Consider the following 26317-nt stretch of genomic DNA (forward strand, 5'->3'; position numbering starts at 1 on the left):
CAACTTCTTGGCTCTCTGTTACAGAAGAGAACACTACAGAGAAGAATTTGTGAGCTAACTGATTTGTAAACGCTACAGCAAGTCGCCGTGTAAACAAGCTGCTTGTGTCCCCATCGTTTTCCTCTCCAGCAGTTTACCTGGCACCTGAAGTTGAACTCCAGGATCCTCCTCTCCTACTGATGTTGCAGTTGCTCCACACGTAATAAAAAGCCCAGCTTCTTTTTGTAGCATTAAAAAAAAAAAAATAAAACAAAACCTTAATTAAACAGCACTCGCAGAGCATCTTTATAATTAGGAGAGTCACTGGTAATATTTTGAATGAATAATAAATGAGACCCACAAGTGCACTCGCACTTGTTCAGAAGGATGTGGTTCCAACACAGCCAATTAGAGGAGCAGAACAGGTAAATAAACAGCAGAAGGCTCTGGCCATGTTGCTCCTTTGATATTATTACTTTTACTGCTGTGTAAAAAGTAATTTCTAAGATTGCTTGGCACAGTGAATATGGCAGTTGTTGTCTGAACAAAAACTGGGTGCTTGCAGGAAGCTGGGTTGCAGTTTTAGGGGCTCTGTGTCCTTTCATAGAATCCCAGAATGGTTTGGATTGTAGGGACCTTAAAGCCCACTCAGTCCCACCCCCTGCCACGGGCAGGGACACCTTCCACTAGCCCAGGTTGCCCCAAGCACATCCAACCCAGCCTTGGACACTTCCAGGGATGGGGAGTCCACAACCTCTCTGGGCAACAAGAGGTTGTGGTGCTGCATTCACAAGGACTTCCCAAGAAGGCAAGTGGTGGATAAATCACAACACACCATCCTGTGGGATCCCTTTTAGGTTGCTGTGATGGCAAACAGTCCCGTGCAAGCACCGCTCCCGAGACCAAGGCTGGTCCTGCATCAAAGTCTGTGCTTTAAAGCTCCAGCAACAACATCTGCTGGAAAACCACGACTGACACAGCAGAGGGAACACCATCAGCCTCTGAGAGGTGGGAAGAGAGACAGACTGCAGCCCCAATCTTGTGCATAAAATAGATTTATTGTTGGTACAGAGCGAGGCACGTCTGTCAGCTCTTGATACGAGCGAGGAGCACGACAGAACCACCTCCCGTAAATAAAGGCCATTGTCACACCTGAAGCGCTGGATCATTAACACCATTCCAGCAGAAGGCCTGGAGAGAGAGGCTTCATTAAGTTACATAATTTGTGAAATAATTTAAAGCACAATTGACAATCACACACTGCCAGGAAAGCCCCGAGTCGCTCGCAAAGAACCGCCACGTCCCGGCGCTCCAAGAGTTACAAACCCCTGCCCTTGCCAGTGAGATGTGTTGGAGGAGATTCCACAATGAAACAGCAGCATTTGAAGGATATTTCCCCTTTCTAATGTCAGTGAAAGGTTCTTTTCTTCTCCCTTCCTTCAATCACCAATAAGTGGGCTTTGCTAAGAGGGAACAGCATCTTCGGACGCGCGATTTCGGACGTAATAAGATCCAGGTCTTGGCTTTTCAAATGGTCACGCTGATTGAGCCCTGATGGCTCCTGCTCTTCAAATGGCTCTTCCAGTTCTTCCCTTTACTGGTGTGCCCTGCAAATGGGCTGTCATATCATTCTTGGGGACAAAAAAAAAAAAAAAAAAGAAGCTCTTCTGCTGAAATTAGTTGATGGTCTTGTGCTTGGTTTGGACAGTGCCTTTATCCTCCTCTCCCGAGCATGCTCTGCTGCAGAAAGGGTCACAGGGGAGGGGAAGAGAGAGGGAGAAATGTTAGTTCAGTAACTCCAAGTTATTCCCTGAAGTCTGGCTACAATTCCTTCCCGGGATTTGCAATTCTTTTAAATAAAAATACAGAACAAGGAACATTGTGGGCAAACACACCGTGACGGGGACAGGTCACGGGAGCAGAACGAAGCTGTTTGAGGACTCGACAGGGCAGGGATTTTGGAGGCCTGAGGAGTGGCAGGAATGAGCCCTTTCCATCCCTCCTCATGCTGTCATGGCTCTGGTGCTGTGGCTGTGAAGGAAATTAAACCATCTGACCTTACAATAAGATAAATCCCATTCCCAGCAAGTACAGCCTGGGGGAAATGTATCCTGGATCTTGGGCTTCATTAGAGAACCACAGATCATGGAATGGTTGGAAGGGAACTAAAAGATCCTTTAGTTCCAACCCCCCTGCCATGGGCAGGGACACCTTCCACTAGACCAGGTTGCTCCAATCTGGCCTTGGACACTTCCAGGGACAGGAAATCTGGTCTGCTGGAAGGTGTCCCTGCCCATGGCAAGGGGTTGGAATAGATGACTTGGAAAAGACCCTTCCAACCCAAACCATTCCAAGATTCCATGATCTCACAGGACACTGACAGGCCAGACACAAAGACCTGCTGGAGACCATCTCTGTTCACTACAGGACCCCAAGACTGATAAAGGCAAACTTTGTTCTTCCCTACCAAACCCATAAAACAAGGAAGACAGGAATTATGAATCCCCTTGTTAGAAATGGTAGGGATTTGATAATCCCTGGGGTTTATGTCAGGAACAAGCCCAAATTTAAACCTTGAAATCTCACAGGAGACCCACAAACAGCTGATTCAAGTGTCTGAGCAACACTCTGTGGCCACACAGGGCACGTCCTCTTGTGAGTCTGGACTGCATTGGCACAGTCATGGGAATTAGGGCTTGGGAAAACCAAAACTAAAGGGAATGAAAAAACACTTGTCATGTATATCAACCAAATTCTCACAGTATTCCTAAAAAAACAACCCTGTAAACCATTCTACTGGATCCAGCAGTGCTCCTGCAAGGGATAAGGGGTGCACTTGGACTGGATTATAGGAAAAAACATGGGAAAGTTTCATTAGTTAACAAAACCCCCAATCTCAGCTTGATGGCATCCCTGTGGAGATTCCTGTAGGACTGAGGGAGGCTCCTTTACCTGGAATGTTCTTTTTGCACTGGTATGACAGAATTGCTGGGCTGAACATTGACTTCCCATCAATTTAACATCACATAAGTTAACACAGGAAATTCCCAAGGGATTTGAGGTAAAAATGTGCTACTTTTCTTTGGTGTCCTGAGGAAAGAAATCTCAGGTATTTGTTCATCACACGCAGATTTCTGCCCAGAAAATTTCATCTTCAGACAAGTGGGAGTGTTCCAGGGCTTTATCTGTATTTTTCAGAGGGTTTAGTGTTCTTTACTGACCCCTGCCATTTAACACCACCTAACAAATTAATGTATTAAAGGTATTTTCCTTGGGTTTTTTTCGTAACACCGTGGAGGGAACCTGGTCCATAATAAACCTCCTTTAATTAGGGCTGTGTTAAATGAGGGCCATGAAAAATCAAGGCCTTTTTGTGGCATTTCAGCTCACACTAATTTCACATATTTTTCTGCTTGATTGGAAAGTGGTATCCATTAAAAATACCGGAGGATGAGGCTAAAATCCCGGGTTTATTCTGATTAGGGGGCATGATAAAGGATCCCTCTACCCCAAAAATTCAAATACTGGTTACAAGGCTGAAGGATAATGTTTTTTAGCCAGGCTGTCAGGCACCAGCAGCTGTTGGTATCACTCCTTGAAGTATTTTGAAATCTCACCTGCCTGCAGAGAGACTTGCATCCCTCTGACATTCAATGGTTTTATGGGAAATTATTGCACAGATTCATTAAACCACAGACTAGTTTTGTTTTTATGTAAGAATCAGAACATCCTGTAGCCCAGAGTGGGGGAATATTAAAAAAACCCCAAACAAACCATAAAATGTGTATTGGAACAGCCACATTGTCCATATCAGTGGCTGGAAAACTGGGATAAGTGATTAAAATGCCCCTGGATGGTCCATATTAGTGCAGTGACTGGTCTGGGTGGAGATAATTCAGCCCTGGCAGCACAAATAAATGCCACATACAATCCTAATATCTTCCCCTTAATGGCTCCATTAGGTGAGTTTTCCTCTCCATTACTATTATAATAAAATGCAAACATTAATAATGGAGTTTAATTCATCTCGCCGGCTTCTCATGACTTTGGGAAAAGATTTCAAGGGAAGATACAACAATGTGTCAAACTCCCCTGAATTAACAACTCTCTGGGCTTTTCTAAGGAGGGGAGAAAAGGACAGATAGAGACATGAGATTACAGACAGGATGAGAAATAAGGAGCACACAGAAGAGAAGGGGGAGATAATTATAAGCAAGATAGGGAAGAAAGAGGAGTCAATAAATTCAATTTATGAAAAGCACAGAGTGTGCTCAGCCTGAGCACAAGTGCCCAGACTCACCGCCAGGAAATCGGATTAGTAAGTTATTTGGTTTTCAATATCTTGCTCTATTCCCTCTAGCAAATTTTCCTCTTCCTTTGTTTCTTGTAAGCCAGTGCCAGTTAACTTTTTCATTTCTGAACCTGCAATTTATCCCCCTCCCCTGGCTCCCAACCAAGAGAAGGTAATTTTGAAGTATTTTATAACAGTGCTCAGGAATTATTTTCCAAGTAACTGCCCGGACTTGTGGGCAAACAGAGTGAAAATAATTACAATTACAGCTGCAGCACTGGGAGGATGAGCCAGAGAGGAATGATGCTTATTATGAAAAACAATTGCTCCTGCTTGCAAATATTTCCATCACAAAAGGCTTCTCCTTCTCTGTTATCATAAGAGAAACCCTCTCAATTCTCATCTTGAAGCATGTGTGAAACAGAATAAGAAACATTTAGGAAACACTTTTAACTACTTGACAGGCTTGCTTAAAGATCTTCAACAAGAAAGGTGTTTGGAAGGGTTCAAAAACCTAATGCTCATATTTATGCAATTTCCTTTTCCTGCACCTCCTGAACGTGAATTAATTCCTCCTCATCACAAGCCTTCTGAAGAAAATTCCTATCAGATACAAACTCCAGTTAAGAGCTTAAACATGTATCAGTAATTAATCCAATTTCTTTTAGTTACTTTAAAAGAAACGACACAAAATTATAAATGCAGGAAATGAAGTGTTGCAGATGCTGGAAAACTCAGTGAAAATCTAATCCACCACATAAGAACCTGATATATAGTAACAGGTGACACGAGGAAACGGCCTCAAGTTGGGCCAGGAGAGGTTTAGATTGGATATTAGGGAATAGTTCTTCATGGAAAGGGTGGTCAGGCATTGGAACAAGCTGCCCAGGGCAGTGGTGGAGTCCCCACCCCTGGAGGGATCTGAAAGTGTGGATGTGGCACTTGGGGACAGGGGTCAGTGGTGGCCTTGGCAGTGCTGGAGGAATGGCTGGACTCGATGGCCTCAGGGATATTTTCCAACCTAAGTGATTCCATGATTCTAATATTATTCACTGGCCTCTTCCCTAAAAAAAAAGGAGCCTGGTGCATTAAAAAACGGGTAGGAATAGGATCCCAGAATGGTTTGGGTTGGAAGAGAACAAAAACCCATCCAGTCCCACACCCCGCCACGGGCAGGGACACCTTCCACTAAACCAGGTTGCTCCAAGCCTTATCCAACCTGGCCTTGGACACTTCCAGGGATGGGACAACAAATATCCCCAAGGATTAATTAAAGGAGGTGACTTTGAACAGTACAGGGTGACCTCCCTGGCTGAGGAACAGCTTTGGCACTTCCCCGCCACCGCTGCCTCCTCCCACGCCTCGGACACCACCAGAACACGAGCAGTGTTTAACTCCAGCAGGATTTTGGGAATCCTTTTTGCCAGGAATGCAGGACTGCAGCAGTGTGACAGCAGAGAAGTCACGGAGAGCCACCCCAGCCAAAACCTCGCTGCTTTTCTGCACGGGCAGAATCAAGTCCAATGACAATTCTTACCCGGCTCAAACACCAGCCGTGCTCCCTGGGTCTCTGCTGACACGTTAGAACGTGTGTCTGCACGTCTTCAAATATTAACTCACAGGTTTTAGCAGGAATAAAGATCAACAGACTTCTTTAAGCCCTTTTTACACATCCTGCATATGCTCTGCGAGCACTTTTCCAACTGCCTTGTTTGAGAACACGGCTGAGGTCAACACATGCATCTCTGTGTCTGAGAGATGCAAGCTGGGGAAGAAGAAGAGTATTTAGAAATCTAAATAGTAAATCTGAATCTAAAAGAAGGATCTTTCCTTCTTCCCTTCTGGACTTTTATTGGAAAAAGAAGAGTATTTAGAAATCTAAATAGTAAATCTAAAGCTAAAAGAAGGATCTTTCCTTCTTCCCTTCTGGACTTTTATTGGAGGGAGAAGAGACCTGATCCAATGTAAATATTGCTTTACCATAGGAGAGATAGTTAGGATTGTGTTTATAATGTATTATAATATTTATTTGTGTAATAATTGTAATATAATTCCCTTATCCCCATATTGAGTCTTGTGTTGTGTCTGGAAAATCACTCTCCCACTGGGGTGAGTTGTGGGGGGGGGGGGCTTGGACTTGGAAATCAGATTTTTGGGGGTCTCAAACCACGACAAAATTTTAGCTTCTTTTTAATATATTGTGTGCACATTACTATCACTTCCTTTATGTTGCACTAATAAAGCATAAAGGTTTTAATCTGCATGCCCTAAAAAGATGGAACAGAGGAGGTCAAGACCAGGTAAAGGGCAGTATCAGACCCTTGGAAAACATAAAACAGGAGAAAGGAAGAATTCCAACTGGTGACCCATCTCTGAGACATCCATTAATTTCTCACAACTAGTACCACGTAGTTTAACCCCCCTTGTTTTTACTGCTAAAACTGCAGATAGCAGGAAACATCTGCCAACAGCACCAGCTCCTACAACTAAACAACAGCTTCCCAAGGGAAGGGATGGAAACCTGAGCAGCTCAACGAAGTCCAAGCGGTCTCCACGGAGTTTGTGAGAACACATGGACCGGGAAATGCTTATAATCCAATAGTCTTCCTTCTCCCCACCATTCCCTGTTTCTCCAGTGCCCAGCTCACCTGTTTGGCGTGGTTGACACAGCGCAGGTACTGGTTGGCCAGGGCAGAGCAGCTCAGGGTCTCCCGAGCGTGTTGTCGGTAACACTGGAGGATTTTATCCTGCAGGTCAGCACAGACGGGGTGAGACTCGTATCTCCTGGGGAACAGAGAAAAGAACTTCAGGGCTTCCTGCTCAAAAGGATTTCAGCAAAGACATAACTCTTTTTTTTAAAAAATTATTATTATTATTATAGATTCATAGACAGGTTTGGGTAGGAAGGGACATTAAAGATCATCCGCTTCCAACCCCGACATTATCCCAGGTTGCTCCAAGCCCCAAGTGTCCCTGGCCTTGGACACTTCCAGGGATCCAGGGGCAGCCACAGCTTCTCTGGGCAACCTGGGCCAGGGCCTCACTACCCTCACAGGGAAGAATTTCTTTCTTTGGAAGTGCTCAAGTCCAGGTTGGACAGGGCTTGGATCAACTCGGAATAATGGAAGGCGAACCTGCCCATGGCAGGGGGTTTGGAACTGGATGAGCTTTAAGATCCCTTCCAACCCCAACCATTCTGTGATTCTGAGCCTCATTTTGCTGATTGGCCAAGGCAGATCTATTTTACCACGACAAGGAAATGAAACATGAAGCACAAACGCTGCTCCTTCGGGGAAGTGACTTCCTGACAAGCACTCGAGACGTTCTGCTAGAAGAAAGCAATGTTAAGTCACCTTGATTTTACAGTATGTACCTATAAAAAACATCCCCCTTTCTCTTTTCCTTCATTACCCTACATCTGTGAAAGGCCTAAAGCAGAATTTAAATGTGCTCCCAGGTGCTCACACACCGCACCATCTCCGAGTTCAGACTTCTGTCGGCTCTTACGGAGGAGGATTTTCCCTTAATCCCCCCTCTGCTGCTACCAGCACGCACTTCAAAAGCCTGGGAGGCATCAGAATGTACAACCACACGCTGCTGCACACACAGTGGTGATGGCAAGGTCTGTGCTGGGGTGGAGAACGAGAGGGGAAGCACCACGTAGACTTTCTGTAGACATAACACTCCCAGTGGTGATGATTTAGACCCAACTGAACCAGAGCTCGTTTTAAACACCTGAAACCCTGGTCTGAACTGATAAACCAATAAAATAAACCATGAGTCAACAAAAAATACCCAGAGTAAACCTTGCTGTGCCTTTATTCACAAGTGATTTTAAAGTGACTTCTTACATAAAGGTGAGGAGAGAAGGGAATGAGCTGCTGTACAGTTGCTACATAAGTTCTGTTGATGTGTTTAGAGCAATTTCAATGCTTTAACCCACGTTAAAGAGCTTTTTCAATTGCTTTTTTCTCACTAGTGACCAAAATCCACTTATTATCCCTTACTTGAATGCTTCCATGGATTCTGTACATTGCCAACATATCAGAGCCCCCTAAGACACATCATCTGCTGCCCCTCAGTCATTTGTTTTCATGCTGTGACTCTTCCTGGGCGATTTTTGGGAATGTGCTCTCAGCCCTGTCCTTTCCAGGCACTGCAGACCTGGTGCAAGTCAAAGTGAGCAAGTCCATTTCCTTCCAAGTCAGCTCAGCCCATTTTCCTGGATCACTCCGTCGAGGGCGAGCGCCGTCTCCGTATCGATCCGAGCTGGGCTTGTTACACCCCCCTAATGCACCACTGGCACTTTTGGGAAAGCACTCCATGAGATTATTTCCTGGCATTGGATGGTCAGAAACCACGTGCTGCTGGATCAACCCTTGGGGAAAGAAGGTTCCCTCGTGCTTTAGGGTGACCCCACCAAAGGGTTTCCCATTGATTCCCGCTGGTGACGGATCACAGGACTCTCAGGTGGATGGTCAGAAACAGCCAAAACCAGGGAAACTCCTCAAAGGGGAACGGAATATCTCCCTAACAGGAACTTCCTCAAATCCCTATAATTACATCAGTTAATCCTTAGATTGGATATCAGGGAGAAATTGTTCTCTATGAGGGTGGGGACACCCTGGCACAGGTTGCCCAGAAAAGCTGTGGTTGCCCCTGGATCCCTGGAAGTGTCCAAGACCAAGCTGGACAGGGCTTGGAGCCACCTGGGCTAGTGGAAGGTGTCCCTGCCCATGGCAGGGGGTGGAATGAGATGATCTTTAAGGTCCCTTCAAACTCAAACCATTGTGTGGTTCTATGAATAAGGGTCATTTTATAGAAGCATTTAAGGGTGTGTGGAGTTTGACTGAAGAAAAAGCCTGTAAGAAAAGGCAAACAGTACAAACCCAGAAATTATGTGGCATCTATTGTAAAATGTGGAGGTTTTAAAAACTGGATCTGGTGCCAGAGCTGATCCTGCCTGGAGCAGGAATTCCCTTCCCTGAACTATCCCACATCCTGAGAGAGGGAGATCTGTATTTTGGGACATGTGGCAGGGAAAGTGTCATCACAGAATCATAGAATGGTTTGGGTTAGAAGGGACCTTAAAGAGCATCTCATTCCACCCCCTGCCATGGGCAGGGACACCTTCCACTATCCCAGGTTGCTCCAACCTGGCCTTGGACACTTCCAGGGATCCAGGGGCAGCCACAGTTTCTCTGGGCAACCTGGGCCAGGGCCTCCCCACCCTCCCAACCAGGAATTTCTCCCTAATATCTAATCTAAATCTCCCCTCTTTCAGTTTAAAACCGTTTCCCCTCATCCAACCACTATCTGCCCAGGTAAAAAGTCGCTGTCAATAAATAAGGTTCTGCCCCACGACTGTATTTATTTGTTTAATTGCTTGGGGATTTCACAACTAAACTGAAGGAAAAAGACGAAGTGTGGGAGTGCAGCAGGAGTGCCAGGGAAGGCTGACAGATTTCCATCTCCACTCAGTGCAACTCAATAACTCCTTCACAGAATCAACACACCCGAAATCTGAAAGCAAAAGTCAATATGAGCAGCAGCCTGAGCCACATGGCACGTGTTTTTATTAAGTTTACAATTACTTGATCTGCTCCCCCTTCCCCAGCTGCTCCTCAAGCACCTCAAATATTCCTGTGTGCTGGAATAAACCTCCTCTGAGGGAGCCCCACGCCCCCCTTTCCCATCGAGCTGATGCATCACACAACCTCATAAAGGTAATAAGATGAAAACACAAAAGAGAACCAGAGAGAGGGAGAGAAGCCTTAAAAAAAAGAAATATTCTATGCTAAAGCATGAAAAGAAAATTTAATGAAGGGAACTTTGTAGTCATCTGGGCTCTCCTCAAAGAGCATAGCTTATTGTGCTCCTGGGGGCTCCGGGGAAGGAGCCCCTTCATGGCATTCAAACAAAATGTCTACTAAAGAGGAAATTGGAAATCACCACGGTGAGCTTTGCGAGTTTTGTGATAAAACTGACATCCTGACTGAAGGAATCTGAATGGCTGATGAGCTTCCAGCTGTGCAGGTATCTGGCACAATCCCACCAGATCGGGGCTTGAGGCAATTGTCGTAAAATATGGGGAGGGGGGGGAAACAGCGACAAAAAAGCAGCATGCGAGGGAAAAATAGTGCCATTAGATGGGCAGAGCACCCAGGGCTTAATTTAATTCCTCATTAAAATGCTGACACCTATCAAAGGCATCTGATTTTATTTGTGTAACCCCCGGCATCTCGGGCTACCTCTGTAGTACTAAACAAAAGAGACCACACGGATCCTCTGGGTCCAAAATAACGGCACAACCTGCAGCTCTTCGAGGCCAAATCTTGCCCTCCCCTCCAAACAGGCAGCTCTCAGCACATCCAAACCACAATCTGGGGATGGTCCCCAGCACGTGGCCGTGCCCAGGGAAGTCTCAGTTCTGAAACAAAACCCTGCAAATGAATGTGCTACCAATTAGCCCCAAGTGCACCGGCACAGGAGGGTGCTGGAGGTGATGTCCTGACCTGGTTTATTTAGCCCTACTGATGTAGGAGAGGAGACCCCAGCAGAGTGCTGGCAGAATACAAAATAAAAAGCAAAAGAAAGAAGGAAGATGTTTCTTTTCTCAATGTTCTTATAACGCACACAAAGATAAGGAAGAACAAACTGATGCAAACACATGGTGAAACAAAAGGAAACTGAGGCAAATCCCCACCCTCACAACAGGCAGCTCGTGAAGTGTAATTGTTTACAAGTGCTTTTTGAGCAGCCAAGAGGATTTTCAGAGGGGTTTCTAGGAATTTAATCAATTAACACTGTCTACATCTAGTAGAAATTCCTTCTGAGAAAGAGTGAAAGGGTGAAAGCCCAAGAAAAGGGTCTAAGGATGTGCATAACTTTGCACGTGAAAACGTGGAATTACTTGAACACAGAATCACAGAATGGGTTGGGTTGGAAGGGACCTTCAAGACAATCCAGTGCCACCCCTGCCATGGGCAAGGACACCTCCCACTATCCCAGGCTGCTCCAAGCCCTGTCCAACCTGGCCTTGGACACTTCCAGGGATGGGGCTGTCACAGTTTCTCTGGGCAGTTTGAAAAGGGGATGAGTCAGGGATAGAAGGTGGCATCACAAGTCCTTCAGGAAGAAAGTACACCGGGAATTGGAAACAGCAGGGAAGCTGAAATGGGACCTACTGGGTTTCAAAGTGAACATGTGTGACTTGAGTGGGACAAGACTGATGGGGAAACCAGCAGCAGGACCAAAGGAGATGCTGTGGATCTGGGATAGGAAGAATCTCAGCGCTGCTTTCACCTGATACAGTCAGGGCAAGATTTCACTTCTCATGGCCAGTGGGGAGAAAATAACTACAAAATCAATACTGCAGTCACTGGCAGCCCAAGCAGTGATGGATTTAGCTGAGCAGATGGACAAGCAAGACCAGATCTGAGATCTTTTGCAGGGAGAAACGTCTCCTCCAGCTGAGGAGACCCAGAGAGAAGGTCAGCTTAAAGCTGAAGTGTGTGTGACACACCTGAAACAGCAGCCAGGCAGCTGTACCCTCCATCACGACACAAAAAGGTGCTGCTGAGCGGGTTCTGCTTTTTTTTTTTTAAAATTACCTCCCCCAAAAAGAGCCCCTTCCAGCAGCATCGCCGCCGACAGAATTTCCAAGCCTGGCTTGTCGTAGAGAAAACAGTTGCAAAACAAGATAACAGGAGAAAAAAAAAGACAAAAGGGCAATATGGTAATGAAGGTTCTCGCTGCTTGCGCCATTATTTTTAGTTTTTACATTAATTTACTCTTCATATTAAATTATTTCTGAAGCCTCTCTTCGCACATGAAGTGGGTGACGACTCGTTATGAAACACGCAGAGCACAAACCAAATGGTTTCTGCTCCTCTTGGAATTGTTTGGGAAGGAACAACACGGCTCTGATTGCTGGGTATCCACAACTGATGACACAAACCAGTCCCTGCTCACGCTGTGCCCACACAGAGCCCTCCCAGCCACCGTGTGGGAAGTGCTGCCAGCAAAAGATCAAGCACTGCGGAGCTGATTCTTGCTTTTATTTACGCCTGAACGCGCAGTGTGACTCCTCCAAAAGGTGCAAAAGCAAGAATTTTCCTAACGAGTCCGTGATGAGATGATGGCAGAGAACCACAGTGGTTTCTGCTCCCCAGCAGAAAATGCAAAATCTCTGCGGCAATATTAAATAAATGACTTATTTAGAGGTTTAAATACACCTTACTGCACCTTTGATCGAGTCCAGTGTTAATATTCCCCGTGTCAGCTTTAGATTTTTTTTTCCTCCCGAAATCCCAGCGCCCACAGAATCCTAGGTAAATGTTTGCCATCCTCTCCTTTATTTCATCTCTCACCCAGCCCTCTTAAAAGCAAATAAAGATCTACTTCCAACATCCTGACCTTTGGAATTTAGGGACAGAGCTGAGAAGGGGAGGAAAGGCACATTCCAGCATATTCACACACACGGAGTGCGTGAAGACAGACATTTAATTATGTCTGGGGAGCACCGAGCCCAGTTCAATATGTTGACAAAAGCCTGGTTTAGCAAGCAAGACTGGCAGGTAGTTCTATTGACCTTTAGAGAGGGCTTTGCTTTCAACCCAGTGAATGTTTCCCACCTGGAAAAACACCTGGTGGTCAGATACTGGCTCAGCTTTTAGCAAAAAGCAAAATGGAAACAATTGCTTGCGTTGCAAGAATTTATTTCCTGCAGGAGGGGAGGATGGAGAACCTCTGAGGTTCCCAGAGAGAAGTGATGATCTGGCAAAGCAAATAAATGCAAACGGAACTTCAAGAAGCTGGAGAGGGACTTGGGGCAAGGGATGGAGGGACAGGACACAGGGAATGGCTTCCCACTGCCAGAGGGATATTGGGAAGGAATTCCTGGCTGGGAGGGTGGGGAGGGGCTGGAATGGATTTCCCAGAGAAGCTGTGGCTGCCCCTGGATCCCTGAAGTGTCCAAGGCCAGGTTGGAGCAACCTGGGCTAGAGGAAGGTGTCTCTGCCCATGGCAGGGGGTGGAATGACCCAATCCTTAATGTCCTTTCCAACCCAAACCATTCAAACTGAGCAATTCCACATTTGCATGTGCACTTTCTTAAACCCTTCCTTGGGCTGGGGCTTGCAAGAGGGAGACAGCAGGATGAGGATCAGGAAAAGATTTCCTGGCTGTGAATCCTGATTTGACCAAGGACCAAGTTGCCAAGGTAAATCTTCAGGCTCTCAGGACACTGCATTGGGACTGGATCTCTTCAGCCTTGGGAAGGACAACCACGAGTGAACACGAGATGGATCTGTGAAATTCCAGGAGAGGGGCAGCCAGAGAGTTTTTCTGGCAGATTTACAATGAAAAAAACAATTCAAACCTTTTCCAAACAACAGCTAATGAGAAGCTGGTACTCGGTGCTGGAGGATATTGGGCTCATCCCAAGCACATTTGGGTTCAGAAGATAATTACAGAGTAAGGTTTGAGAAGTCCATCACGAGGTTATAACCAAAACTGCAATTTCTGGCTCAGGAAAGCCCCACTCCACTACTTGTTTGCAGGTAAAATGGTATTACTGCATAATTCCTTCATTTTCACAGTGTTCCTAAAAAACCCACTCCCAGCTGTTGCCCAACAATCACAGGACATCTCTGACCACTCCAAAGAGCTTGAGGAGCAAGCTATGAAAAGAAGACAAGATTCCCACCAACCCTGACAGACAAAATCAGCTTGAATACTTTCATTTAAATTGATATGAATTGACCTCCATTATTCCAAACCACCATTTGTTTATAAAATTCCCCTCCCCTGAGGAAAAAAAAAAGAAAAAAAAACCCTTAAAACACCAAATACACCAACAATTATCCCACAAATGTACCTCCCACACAGCTGGTCCCTGCAGCTGCGTGTTGGAATTACCCAAATTTAGGATGAACGTTTCTTTTTAGCTCGAGGGACAGCTTTTAATGGAATAGCAGGATCCTAAAATAAACAATCACATGGATGATAATGATACAAATTACTTCTAACAGGGGCATGGACACTTCTACAGTGTGGAAAAGATAATATAGCAACTCCAGTCTTTAATTAGAAGAAACTCTGGAAGGAGCAGGGGAATATACTACATATATAGATGTATATATATTATATACATAGAAATAACTTGGTCTTGCACCGATCAAAGCCAGCTTGGCAGGTTCAGAGACAAAGAATGATCCTCTCAGACACATCCAGCCCAAACCAATCCCAGCAGCAGAGTCCAATCTGCTCTGTCTGGATGGAGCAAACCCCTCCAATTCCAGGCAAACGTGACCAGCATCCCAACGCTCGCCTTTCCAGCCTCAAAAATGTAAATCCAGACCACAAATTATTTTGGGGAGTTTTCATGTGCTTGGCCTCATTACTCCAGCCAAAAAAAAATTAAGTTAATGAAGCCTGGCAGGATTCCACTGGCTCAGCTGTTTGTGGGAACACGAGTCAAAGATCACCACGTGCTATCCTTTCTTACTATTAAACATTACTATTAAACATTAAAAAGGATTTTTGGGGGGGGTTTCTGAAGGTTTAGGTGCAAGTAGGGGAATCAATGGTCTCCCCTCAGCTCCAGCTCCAGCTCACGAGGAGGCAGATCCAGGCTTTGGAAAAGCTGACTGGATGCTCTGGCTGACATTTCTCACAGATTCAGTTCCAGGACTGCTTGGATATATTAACTACCATTACAAACTACACTAAAATACAATGTAATGTGTCTAATTTTTAAAGGAAAGATTAATTCTGCAACAGTTTAAAAACCTGCTTCTATAGGAAGGCGCCAGAAATATACGGTTCCATCCACTTAAATTATCCATGTTAATTTTATCCCCTGTCCCCACATTAAATTTTCCACGGCAATGTTATATCACTGTGTGTGTAAAGAACACAGACAGACCCCAAAAAAACCCCCACCAAATAAGCAGCATAAACCAACCCCCTGGGAGAGAGAACCACGTTCTAGATTTATTGCTGCCACTTATCTCCCAAGAGCTACAACTCACTGCAGGCTTTGGAAACGCCTGAGTAACACCATCATCCCAAAACTGTGGCCATAAAACCTTCACAGCACCTTCAGCTACTGCACTAAAAGAAAAAAAAACCAGCCAGTTTTCCCTTTATAAAGGTGCTAAATAACGTGTTTTAACAAGGAGACACGTTTTCTCATCTACAGCAAAGGTCAACTACCCCACTCAGCACAAAGACAGTAACTTGTGGCACATTATTATCCAAATATTACTCTCTAGAGCAATATATATGTTTAACTATCTTCTCCAGCTATAAAAGGCCCAAAGCCCTGTTTACTGACCACAAAAATAAGAGATATTATGAGCAGAAGTGGCATCCAGAGAAAGCAATCAGCAGTGGGTGATGATTATTTGAGGGGACTGAAGGTTGTAATCTTAAGAGATGGTGGAATAAAAGCCAATTTTTCATTTGGGCATGGAGTTATTTAACAAAAAAAAAGGCTTGGGTTCACTGTGATAAGCCACAAAGGTCACATGTGCTTCTCTAGATCCCAGACTGGGATGAGGATGAGCCACCCTTTTCATAAAATACAATCAGCAGGGCTGCAACAACAATAAAGTGTCATCAAATACAACAAAGAGCAATAATCACCCTGAGAACACGCTGATAATAAGTGGGTACTGGACCTTGCTGTAACATATCTTGGTTTTAATGTGCTTGTACCATGTGTCATAGAAATATTAAAACATAATGACCTCAAGGTCCTTTTCAGAGTATTAGCAGGGAAAATGCACCTCTGACCATGAAAGAATCGTGAACTGACTCAGAGAGATGAGCTGTAAATCATAATATTCATATTTTTTCATTGCTTTCGTTCTTTTCAAATTATTTTTCACATCATAATTTTTCACTGCTGGAACATCACCACTGAATATTTTCCTTGGACTGTGAAAAGACAGGATGGAGAGGATGTTCCAAGGGCTGGAGCCCCTCTGCTCTGGAGCCAGGCTGGGAGAGCTGGGAATGTTCCCCTGGAGAAGAGAAGGCTCCAGGGAGAGCTGAGAGCCCCTTGCAGGGCCTAAAGGGGCTCCAGGAGAGCTGGAGAGGGACTGGGGACAAGGGATGGAGGGACAGGACACAGGGAATGGCTTCCCACTGCCAGAGGGCAGGGTTAGATGGGATATTGGGAAGGAATTCCTGGCTGGGAGGGTGGAAAGGGGCTGGAATGGATTTCCCAGAGAAGCTGTGGCTGCCCCTGGATCCCTGGAAGTGTCCAAGGCCAGGTTGGAGCAACCTGGGATAGTGGGAGGTGTCCCTGCCCATGGCAGGGGGTGGCACTGGATGAGCTTTAAGTCCCTTCCAAGCCAAACCATTCCATGATTCCGTGAGGGTACCTGGAGAGCAGTTTAAACACCAGCAGGCAGAGGGGATTGCAGGGAAACTTCTCTGCCAGCTCACAAAGATCTTCCAAAGGTCTCTCCTCACACTCTGTGTTCTGGTAGCATTAATTAGACACTGGGCTGTTTAATGGAGCTTCACTCTGATTCCAAGCAAGTCATTCTGATGCCTTGTGTTTTATAACCTCAGCACAGACGATTTTCAAGTTCCTATTCCTTTTGCCAAGGTCTCCAGGTAGTTTGGGAGAGCGCTGCTTTCAAGTTAAAGCAGCTCAAGTTTGACAAACTTTAGATTAACCACTGCAATTTCTCCCAGTTAGGTCGTGCCCCCCTTGATTTCAGCTGGTTCTCACTAAAGTTTTCCTGCTAATTGCTGCTGACTGAAGAATTCAACTCTGCTGCTGCTGGGGCTTATTTTGTTACAAAGGATGGGACCAGGCTGAGAGGAAGAAAGTGAATCTTCTTGCCATCTACACATGAAAACTGTTGATCTTTGCCATCCTGCTGGGATTTTTGGTTCTGTTTTTGAGGGGTCTAAATACAACACAGTGTGGAATAACCCTTGCAGGAGAAGAGTGATAATTTAGGGGAAAATGCATCAGTGATGGAAATTGTAAGAGGAACAGTGTTTTTTTTCTACAGGCCTTTTCCTCCTCCTCTTCTTGGCATTCTGCAAACAGGTGTAATTTAAATAAATACTTTAAACCTCTTCCATGCCAAGGCACAAACAAAAAAAGGTCTCTTTTGGGGGTGCTGCCTCTAGAAAGCAGTAGGATTCAATCCTGTTCATGCCACACGTGGGAAAGGTGAGTCCACTTTAAAGCCAAGGTGGGAGCAAGTGCAGCCACCCCCAGAAAGGTTCAGGGACCTCAGAGAGAGACAATAATGAACATAATTACAGTTAGTTATTGTTTGCTCTACTTACAACCCTATTTTATAACGCTCCTGCCAGCAGAGCTGGTTTATGGGATGTCTTTTTCATGCAGCAACCTTTTCATAAATCAGAGCAAAAGCAATACCAGGCAGTTCCTCCCGCCGCCTGTTTGACAATAAAAGTTAACACAGAGCCCTGGCTGTTATCAATCTTCATAAATGTGTCCATGATATGGCAAGTCTGTTCCATATTACACCAAGTCTCTCCCTAATGCATGCACAGGAGCAACCCAGGGGCTTAAGGGAGCTCCTAAATGCCTTTGGAGCCACGCTAAGTGGCAAGGGAAGTTTGGAAGAAATAGCTGCTTTTCTCATTTCTTTCTATATACAACAAAATGATTCCACTTTAGAGTGGGTCTAGCTTGACAAATGTATATTCCTACAATAGGAATTTTCACATATAAAGAATCCAGGGAAATGTGTATCACATTCAGGAGATTCTAGTAAGAAGTGGAAATTATCAGTATTTCAGTCGTTCCTTTTTGCAGAGATCTATGTGATGAGGAATTTCATATTCAAGCACTGAACTCCAACAGAATTAATAATTATTATTTCAGTACTACACACTGAATTATTATTTCAGTAGTACACACATCCTCCTAAGGAAAAGAAGGGGGAATGTCTGATCTATTATTTTGTATCTTCCAGTGCCTAAAGGGGCTCCAGGAGAGCTGGAGAGGGACTGGGGACAAGGCACGGAGGGACAGGACACAGGGAATGGCTTCCCAGTGCCAGAGGGCAGGGTTAGATGGGATATTGGGAAGGAATTCCTGTCTGGGAGGATGGTGAGACCCTGGCCCAGGTTGCCCAGAGAAGCTGTGGCTGCCCCTGGATCCCTGGGAGTGTCCAAGGCCAGGTTGGAGCAACCTGGGACAGTGGAAGGTGTCCCTGCCTGTGGCAGGGGATGGCACTGGATAATTTTTAATGTCCCTTCCAACCCAAACTATTCTGTAATTATTTGAAAACAATTAGTTTACAATGTTATCCACGACAAGAGGGTGATGGTGGAATTTCACCTTCCCACAAAGGAGGCAAAACATTGAGTACAGAACAACCGGTGAACTGCCTGAATTCGATGCTGAATTTATCAATAAACAACTCGCTTTTAAAACCCACATTGACCCCATTGATGGTGACTTAATTTACTGAGAGGGTTATAACAATTTTTGGGCCAAACTGCTGCACCTGCTCAGGGGAAAGGGGATGATGGAAGAGAAGGGACTGCATTTCCTCAGCCCTGCCGGAGCGGGATCGCCCTCACCGCACAGAGGTTTGTCATCACACACAGATCTATAAAGCCTGTCCTGATCTTCCTTTGCTTCCAGTAACACACATCCCCAGCATTTGCAGGGAATATTATCCATCTCAACACCCCCCTTGGCAGGGCAGTCCATCTTCCTCAAGTTTATAGCCCCACACAGGGTGCTCCAGCGGGGCCTTAAAGAGACACAATATAGTTTTTATCTCTTTCCCCTCAGTTCCCTTCCCCAGGTTTAAACATTGGCTTTAAAATGTTTCCAGATATACTTGGATTTTATATCCCTGGCAGATGAATGGGAAGGCAGAGCACAGTGATACAGAGTGTGCCTTTATGGTTATTTTGGTTTTAAACACTGACAAGTCCTCCAATTTCAGCTATAGATCCTCCAGATCTACAGCAGCACTAATGCTTTACTGCTCCATAAACTGTCCTGGGGAAGAAATTCTCCTGAATTTCTCTTATTATTTCTCTTATTTGTGCCTTCTAATACTCTTTTAAGGTTAGAAGGTGGCGTGGGTTTTATGCTTCTAAGTGGAACATAAACATCAGGTCACATCTCTACAAGCCAAAAATGCCCAAGCAAACCACAAATAGTTGGGAAATCCCCTCTAAAAACCAGCAGGAAGAGCCTGGACTTGCTTCAGAACGAAGCTCCTGTTCAAGAAAATTGGAAATAGCATTTGTCAGGCACTGCAAAAGGCTTTAAAAAGCTGGTTGGGTGATTTCGTGACCATTTTCTCCCACAGATGTCAGGACTCACCCTTTAAAAGGGCAGTGGTCACCATGGAAAGAATCCAACTGCACATTCAGGAAATAATTTAGCATTTTTCACAGCGGAATACTGAGAATAACAGGGTAAAAGTTAAAGAAAATACAGGGAAAAAATTCCTGTACAGGACAGGAGCGTGTGTAGAGTGACACAGGTGGTCTGTGAGCGGCTGCAGAGCTGCCTTTGGATCCATTAACTGGCTTTTTTAGAGATGCCCATTGGAAAAGCTTGGGAAAATCTGGAAATTTCAAGCTAAAAAGAGAAAGAATTTTTTTTTTTTTTACAAGGCTTGGTAACTTCAGGGAAATAATTTCAAAATGGTCACATTAATAAAAGGCAATTAGTATCTATAATTCAGTTATCAAATGACAAATTCTCCCTGATCAAAGGAGTAGAATTGATGTAAGTCTGGGGGTAGAAAGAAGTAGTAAAGCTCAGGAGAGCAGGATTCCTGCTGCTGCCCTGGTCAAAAATGTACATTCTGGTATCCTGGTCAATTCATGGATAACAGAACTGCTTAAAAACACAAATATAGTTTAAAAAAAAATTCCTAATTATCTTATGCTGGAAATGCTACTGAAGGATCAACATAGAAAGCCAAAATATCACTGCTTGATTCTAATTAAAATGGAAACCAAAAGTTTGGTGAGTAAGAGACTCTTACTGTAAATGAGACCTGAACCAATTCACTGAAAAAAAACCCAACCCAAATATATATAAAAATATAAATACATACATATATATATACACATATATGTAAAACATATAAAATACATGATATATAAATATATAAAATATAATATACATTTTATATAAATATATATACACAAACATATAAAGAAGATATACATATATATATGTATATATATATATACACACACATACAAATAATATATATATATATGTATTATATAGTGTAAGAGGAAGAACTTTTCATGAAGTCTGTGTAAAAAAATGGCAGTAATTAACCACTTAATTCCAAACTGCAGTCCAGTGGCATTTCTGCTGCTCCTCACTGGAGAAGGAGGGTTTGATTTGAAAAATGTAAATAAGAACCAGCAACTGGTTCTTGGATGGGTGTTGGAAGTACAAGGATTGTGTCTTCCAGGCCTGACACCACACATTGTGCTGAAACCCCAACCAAGGTCCAAATCTGGCGGAGATTCACCCGACTCAGGCTGCCCTGAGCAACTTGTAGGATAAAAAGCAATACTGGAAGATAAATTGCAATTACAAGCACAGTTCTGCTCAGAGAACAGCTATTAGAGCCTACCCTGTGCTCCTAAAATCTTACCTATTTCCCACAGTAGAATAATTAAATTAAGTATTTTTGTACCATTAGGGGTTTTTTACCATTTTACCTTTCACACCATTTTACTTTTTAGAGTGAGGGAGGTGCAAGACACTTGCCAGACGCCACCATTTGCAAGTCCAGTAATAGTTTTTGCTCACAAAACCTGAAGTTTTACTTTTTTAACTAGTCTCATGTGAACTAGGAGGTATCAAGGGAAGCTTAACACTTCCCTGGAAGTGTCCAAGGTCAGGTTGGATGGGGCTTGGAGCAACCTGGTTTAGTGGAAGGTGTCCCTGCCCATGGCAAGGGGGTGGAACTGGGTGATCTTTAAGGACCCTTCCAACCCAAACCATTCTGTGATTCCATATACTTTATAAGACATCTGAATACTATTTTTACAAGCCTGATTTGCTGGCTCTGACAGCCCTTTGCAACAAAGCACAGGATCTGATATTATTTCCCAAATCTTTAATGTATATTTTGGTTCTACCACCGTGATTTCCCTCAGGTGGAGCCCCAACAGAACCACTGTGGTCTATTATTTTTTTTTTCCTGATTTAGCTCAAAACCACTGGAAAAGGGATTTAAAAAAAAAAGGGGGAAGAAGTGGTTAATTGCAAGCAGCAGCAAATGAGCTGCAGTGGAGGTGCTGTGAATGTAAATCAGCAGCTCCTGATGCAGCCCCAGCAGCTTCCAAAGTAATGAGATCCTGCCGCTGCTCGGGCATCCTGCTTTGATCACTTCATCTTGTTCAGGAGCTCTGATGGGAAAACAAAGGTCTGTGGCACTGACCTCCCTCCCTGCAGCTCCCCCCCCTCCCCCAAATATTACTGCCTGATCAAGGAGTGCTGTCTTTCCACCCTGTGGTTTTGGAGTGGATGGTGACATAGCCAGGGGGGGCCCTGACTAAACACTACAAGCTCCTTGCCATGGGAAGTGTCATGTTGGAACATGTGGAGGTAATTGGCAATTCATTCTTCACCCTGTAGCCAGGAACAGGTGAATTTCCTTTAAAAATAAAAAAAAAATCACCCCCCAACAGCTCTGTAAAACAAAGCTTCTGTTACCCCAGAGGGAACTTTGATTCTGGGGGCCATGAGATTTGTAGGATTTCATCCTACAGATGGCTCGGCCTCATTAAAAACATCCTTGGAAAAGGTATTTGTAAATCTCAGCCACGAAAGATTAGGAAATACAGAACAAATTAATAATAAAAAGGAAGAGACTGGGGGCTGTGTGGGTGTTTAACCTTCCTGGCTTTAATGCCCTAATGGGGAAATCACCGAGTCGTGTTTGTGGGAAATCCCAACAAAGGATTGCTTAAAGCATTAAAACAAGAGGCTTTACTCCTTGGGAGGGAGGAGGCAGCCAGATGTCCCAGGGCAGAGCCTGATGTTCCAACCACGCCATGAGGAGCAGCTCCTTGCCCTGGAACTGCAGCCAGCGAGGGCTGGTCCTTAATGAGAACATCCATCAATATCCAGGGGACTCAGATGATTCCCAGCACACAAAACACACCAATTTAACTCTTGGCCACTGAGGTGTGAAGGGAGAGTTTCACTCACTTGACTTCATAAAGGAGTTCTGTAAAATTACTTCATTTGCTCGGCAAGCAAATAGAGAAAACCTGCAGTGGCTGAAACATGAGCATGTGCTTCCCCCCTTCCAACACATCAACCAGAGCCACTTGAAAAGGACCCTCAGATCATAAAATCATCGAATGCTTTGCTGGAAGGGACCTTAAAGATCATTTAATTCCAATTCCCCCTCGTTATCCTACAATAACAATCCTACACTCATTAGTTATCCTACTACAGTTATCCCAACCTAACAATATCCTACAAAAACTGTCCTACTCCACCTGTCCTACCTCCCAGAAAATCTTTTGTTATCTTAAGTATTAATCCATATAAAATTAAAAAAATCTTACTCCTGACCTCGTGCTCTACTAAAACTAATTTAAAGATTGTTTTCTCCATTCCAGGCCGTAAAGTATCTCAACTGTGTGTAAAACTGGTGTTAGCCTGAAGGGAGATTTAATGAATGTATCCATGATTTCTCAAAAGGGGAAAAAAGATTATGGCAAACACAGAGAGTATTGGCTTGTTCTCTTCATTAATGTGCTCTCTGAACTTTGAATAATGGACTTTAAAAGTTGATATAACTCTTAAAAAACGCAGTCAGTGCTTCAAACCTGTCTGCTGACCAAACAAGCACATTTGCATTTCACATTTTAATTAGATATTTCAACAGAAACCCACAGATTCAGGATTCTGTTTGACAGAGAAACACAGGGATGCTGTGCCAGACTCCCCTGCTCCCACTTTGCTGGGAAGGAATTTGCATCCAGCTAAAAAGTGCACAATTAATATTTCATCCAGCCCTGTTGAGTTCCCTCCCTCCTAATGGACTGCATTGATCAAAGGGAGAAAGTTAAATGTCTGTGTTGCCGGAGGGGAAACCAACGTTGCCACGTATGAAGTGATCATCATTTCACAGGTAAACACAGGGAATAAAGGGTTTATAGGGTTTTGATTTTCTAAAGCTGTCCAAGGGATATTCTCTTGTATGTTTATAGGCTGCAGAATGACTGAGACAGGAGGGATTGTGACCTCCAAGGCCCCTTCATCAAGTTGAACCGGGTGATCTTGAAGGTCCCTTCCAACCCAAATTGTTCTGTGGTTCTCTGATTCTAAGCTGAGCTGCAGAAAGGCAGAAATTCCTAATTGTTCTTTGCCTCTCCAGTCCAAGGCCATGACTAAGGAATTCAGGATGTGAGGGGTTTCACCAGCTGAGGGAACACCGGGGAAAACAAAATCCCTTGGACAAAGTCGTAGAACAAAGTCAAACATGTTCCTTGAATGAGCTCTGCCCCAAAACAGCCCTCGGGTGAATCCATCAGGACCAAGTCCTGGCTGAAAGAACTGAGCAAATAAACCAGATTCTAGTTTATTTTAAAAAAAAAACCACAACAAACATTCCAAAATGATGCTTGTGGAGTGTGACGTGTCAGAGCTCAGTCAACAGCACCACTTAAATCAGGATAAGGAACTCTCCCGGTGTCAGCACAGCTGTTTGTGAAGAGGTGGAAGAGCAGAAAGAAAGAGAAATGAGACCCTCAAGTAGCTCTGCAGCTGTGAAAAGCCCTGGGGGCTGAGCTGAGCTGGTGGTATTTAATCCTGGGCACTCCCAGACTAATTTATGAACAGCTTACTCTTCTCCACGGGATGTCAGGAGTAACTCGGGATCGTCCGTCCTCAGTTGGAGCACGTGACAAAATAATTCAATCCTTCTGCCAGCCACAGCATCAGCAGGGCAAACAGCACTGAAAGGATTGTTCCCTGACAAAGCACCACAAATACTCACTGTATTTGTAAGAGGAAAGATTAATTCAGGATGTTTCTGCCTTGAGCTCATCGTCCTTGGCTGAGCGAAGGCAGCTTAACTAAAGGCAGGAAGCCTGAAGGATCTGTCCAAGGATTTTTAATAGCTTTCCATTTTCTGTTATTGAAAAAACACTGTGTAGTGTTTCACAAATAACTCATATTCTGTACTTTCAACTTTAGTTTTTAAGAGCAGCCACTGTTAATTCATGGCCAGGTTGGAGCACCCTGGTCTGGTGGAAGGTGTCCATGCCCCGGGAAGGAGCTTGGAATGAGAGGAGCTTTGAAGTTCCCTTCCAACCCAAACCATTCTGAGATTCTATAATTCTAATTAAGGTACAAAAGGAATGACAAAATCTGAGAGTTTCTCAGCAGGGGATCTGCACAAGCAGAAAGAAAGCAGGAGTGATTTGCCTGGCTCTCTGCAACACGGATTTCTGTGTCACAGCAGCACGTGAGTACAACAGGATAGTTCCTGAGGATGTTTGCATAAAGGAACTATCAATATTCCTAATTTACAGTGAAGAAGAGCCACTTCAAAGTCACCATATGTGCCCCAACATCAGAGGAGGGGTAATGAGGACAGTGAAATAAAGCCACACTCCCCTGGACTCGCTCCAATGTCATCGATAAAAAGGTTGTTTCCTCTCTATCTTTTTTTTCCAATGTCCAGAAAATCAGCATCACTGCTTTGTGAGACAATTGTATTTGAAGATCCAACACTGCTGTTCATTTAATGTGGCTTCATGACACACTCCCTCAGCTTCACTTACAGTTCAAAAGAATATTAGTCAAAACACAGCTCCAAGGAAATACTCCCAGTATTTCAAATATTTACAGCTGAGCATCCAACACAATTTCTAGTGGAAGGTGTCCCTGCCCATGGCAGGGGTGGAACTGGATGATCCTTTAAGGTTCTTTCCAATTCTGTGATGATGCTGATGATGCTTTAAATTTTATTTTCAGCAAACACTGAGAAACCAAGCTTTGTGATGCAGAAGTCAGCAATCAAAGGAAGACTGATGATTTGTCATTTATCCCCATTCATTCTTGTCCTGAGTCAAATCAAATATATTCCTGCTGAAGATATTTTCCAGATTCTAAGTGCTTGGAGATAAATGAGTCCCCACACCCATCAGAGTGATGGAAATGATCCAGGATCACCTGAAGTGGATCGATTTGGTCTGTAAAACTGCTCTGAAAATGGCTGGGATATGTGTAGATTTTACTGTGTGAAGCAGCCTGAGCAAATCCCAAACCTTCAAACAGTTCCCCAGAGGAATTTCTCCTCATGGCAAAGCTTCATGCCCAAAAGTCTCACAGTGAGGGGAATTAAAGCCACCAAAAGCTGGGATTCAGAACAAACACCTAAATTTCCAAATGTGATTACAGCTGTTAGTGCTGGATAATTTCCTCCAGGAATTTCATCCAGGCTCCCAAGGCTGCCAGAGCTCAAGGAGCATTTGGACAACGCCCTCAGGGACAGGGTGGGATTGTTGGGATTGTCCTTGCAGAACCAGGAGTTGGATCAATGATCCTTGTGGTTCCCTTCCAGGTCAGGATATTCCGTGAGTCTGATCTATCCAAACCCTGCACTCCGATGCACAAAATCCAGAATTTGGGTTTGCTGTAGACGCAGGAGTTTGGAAGCGACACATTATTCCTCGAGCAAAATTTGGGGAATTAATTACATTTTGTGGCAAAACCACACCACCAAAAGGATCAGGCAATCCCCAAAGAGGCCCTGGGGTTTGGACCCGGGGCTGGGAACTAAGTTTTTGCCCAAAAAACCAGCAGCAAGAAGCAACTCCGTGTTGTCAATGAGAGCAGCGGAGCAGGAGGGGAAAGGTAGGATATTTTGGAAAAAGCTACATCTCCCACAAGGAATCAAAACCCACAGAAGACAAAACCCATTTATTTTAGGCTGAATATGCCCTATCTGCTTACTCTGCTCCTAAATGAATAATGAAGATGTTACTCAGCTCTAAATTCCACGGGGGAATAAAAAT

At 44.3% G+C, this 26317-nt stretch overlaps 1 protein-coding gene across 3 annotated transcripts in view; it reads right to left on the reverse strand.

Moving 5' to 3' along the window:
* Nucleotides 1-1016: 1016 nt before the first annotated feature.
* The window catches only part of CHCHD3 (coiled-coil-helix-coiled-coil-helix domain containing 3), a 142814-nt gene continuing 117513 nt past the window's right edge, over nucleotides 1017-26317 (reverse strand). For 2 of the 3 annotated variants that reach the window (XM_051771864.1, XM_051771862.1), the window contains exons 7-8: nucleotides 6919-7054; nucleotides 1017-1719 (exon numbers count right to left, since the gene is read on the reverse strand). In XM_051771864.1, the coding sequence (XP_051627824.1) occupies nucleotides 1693-1719; nucleotides 6919-7054 (163 nt within the window). In that variant the 3' untranslated portion in view covers nucleotides 1017-1692. The remainder of the gene's footprint in view (nucleotides 1720-6918; nucleotides 7055-26317) is intronic. The other variant, XM_051771863.1, reaches the window with a different exon arrangement.

The sequence above is a fragment of the Manacus candei genome, unplaced genomic scaffold (assembly GCF_025592945.1).
Source record: "Manacus candei isolate 608988 ecotype Guabito, Panama unplaced genomic scaffold, ASM2559294v1 h1tg000146l, whole genome shotgun sequence".
In the NCBI taxonomy this organism is placed as follows: domain Eukaryota; kingdom Metazoa; phylum Chordata; class Aves; order Passeriformes; family Pipridae; genus Manacus; species Manacus candei.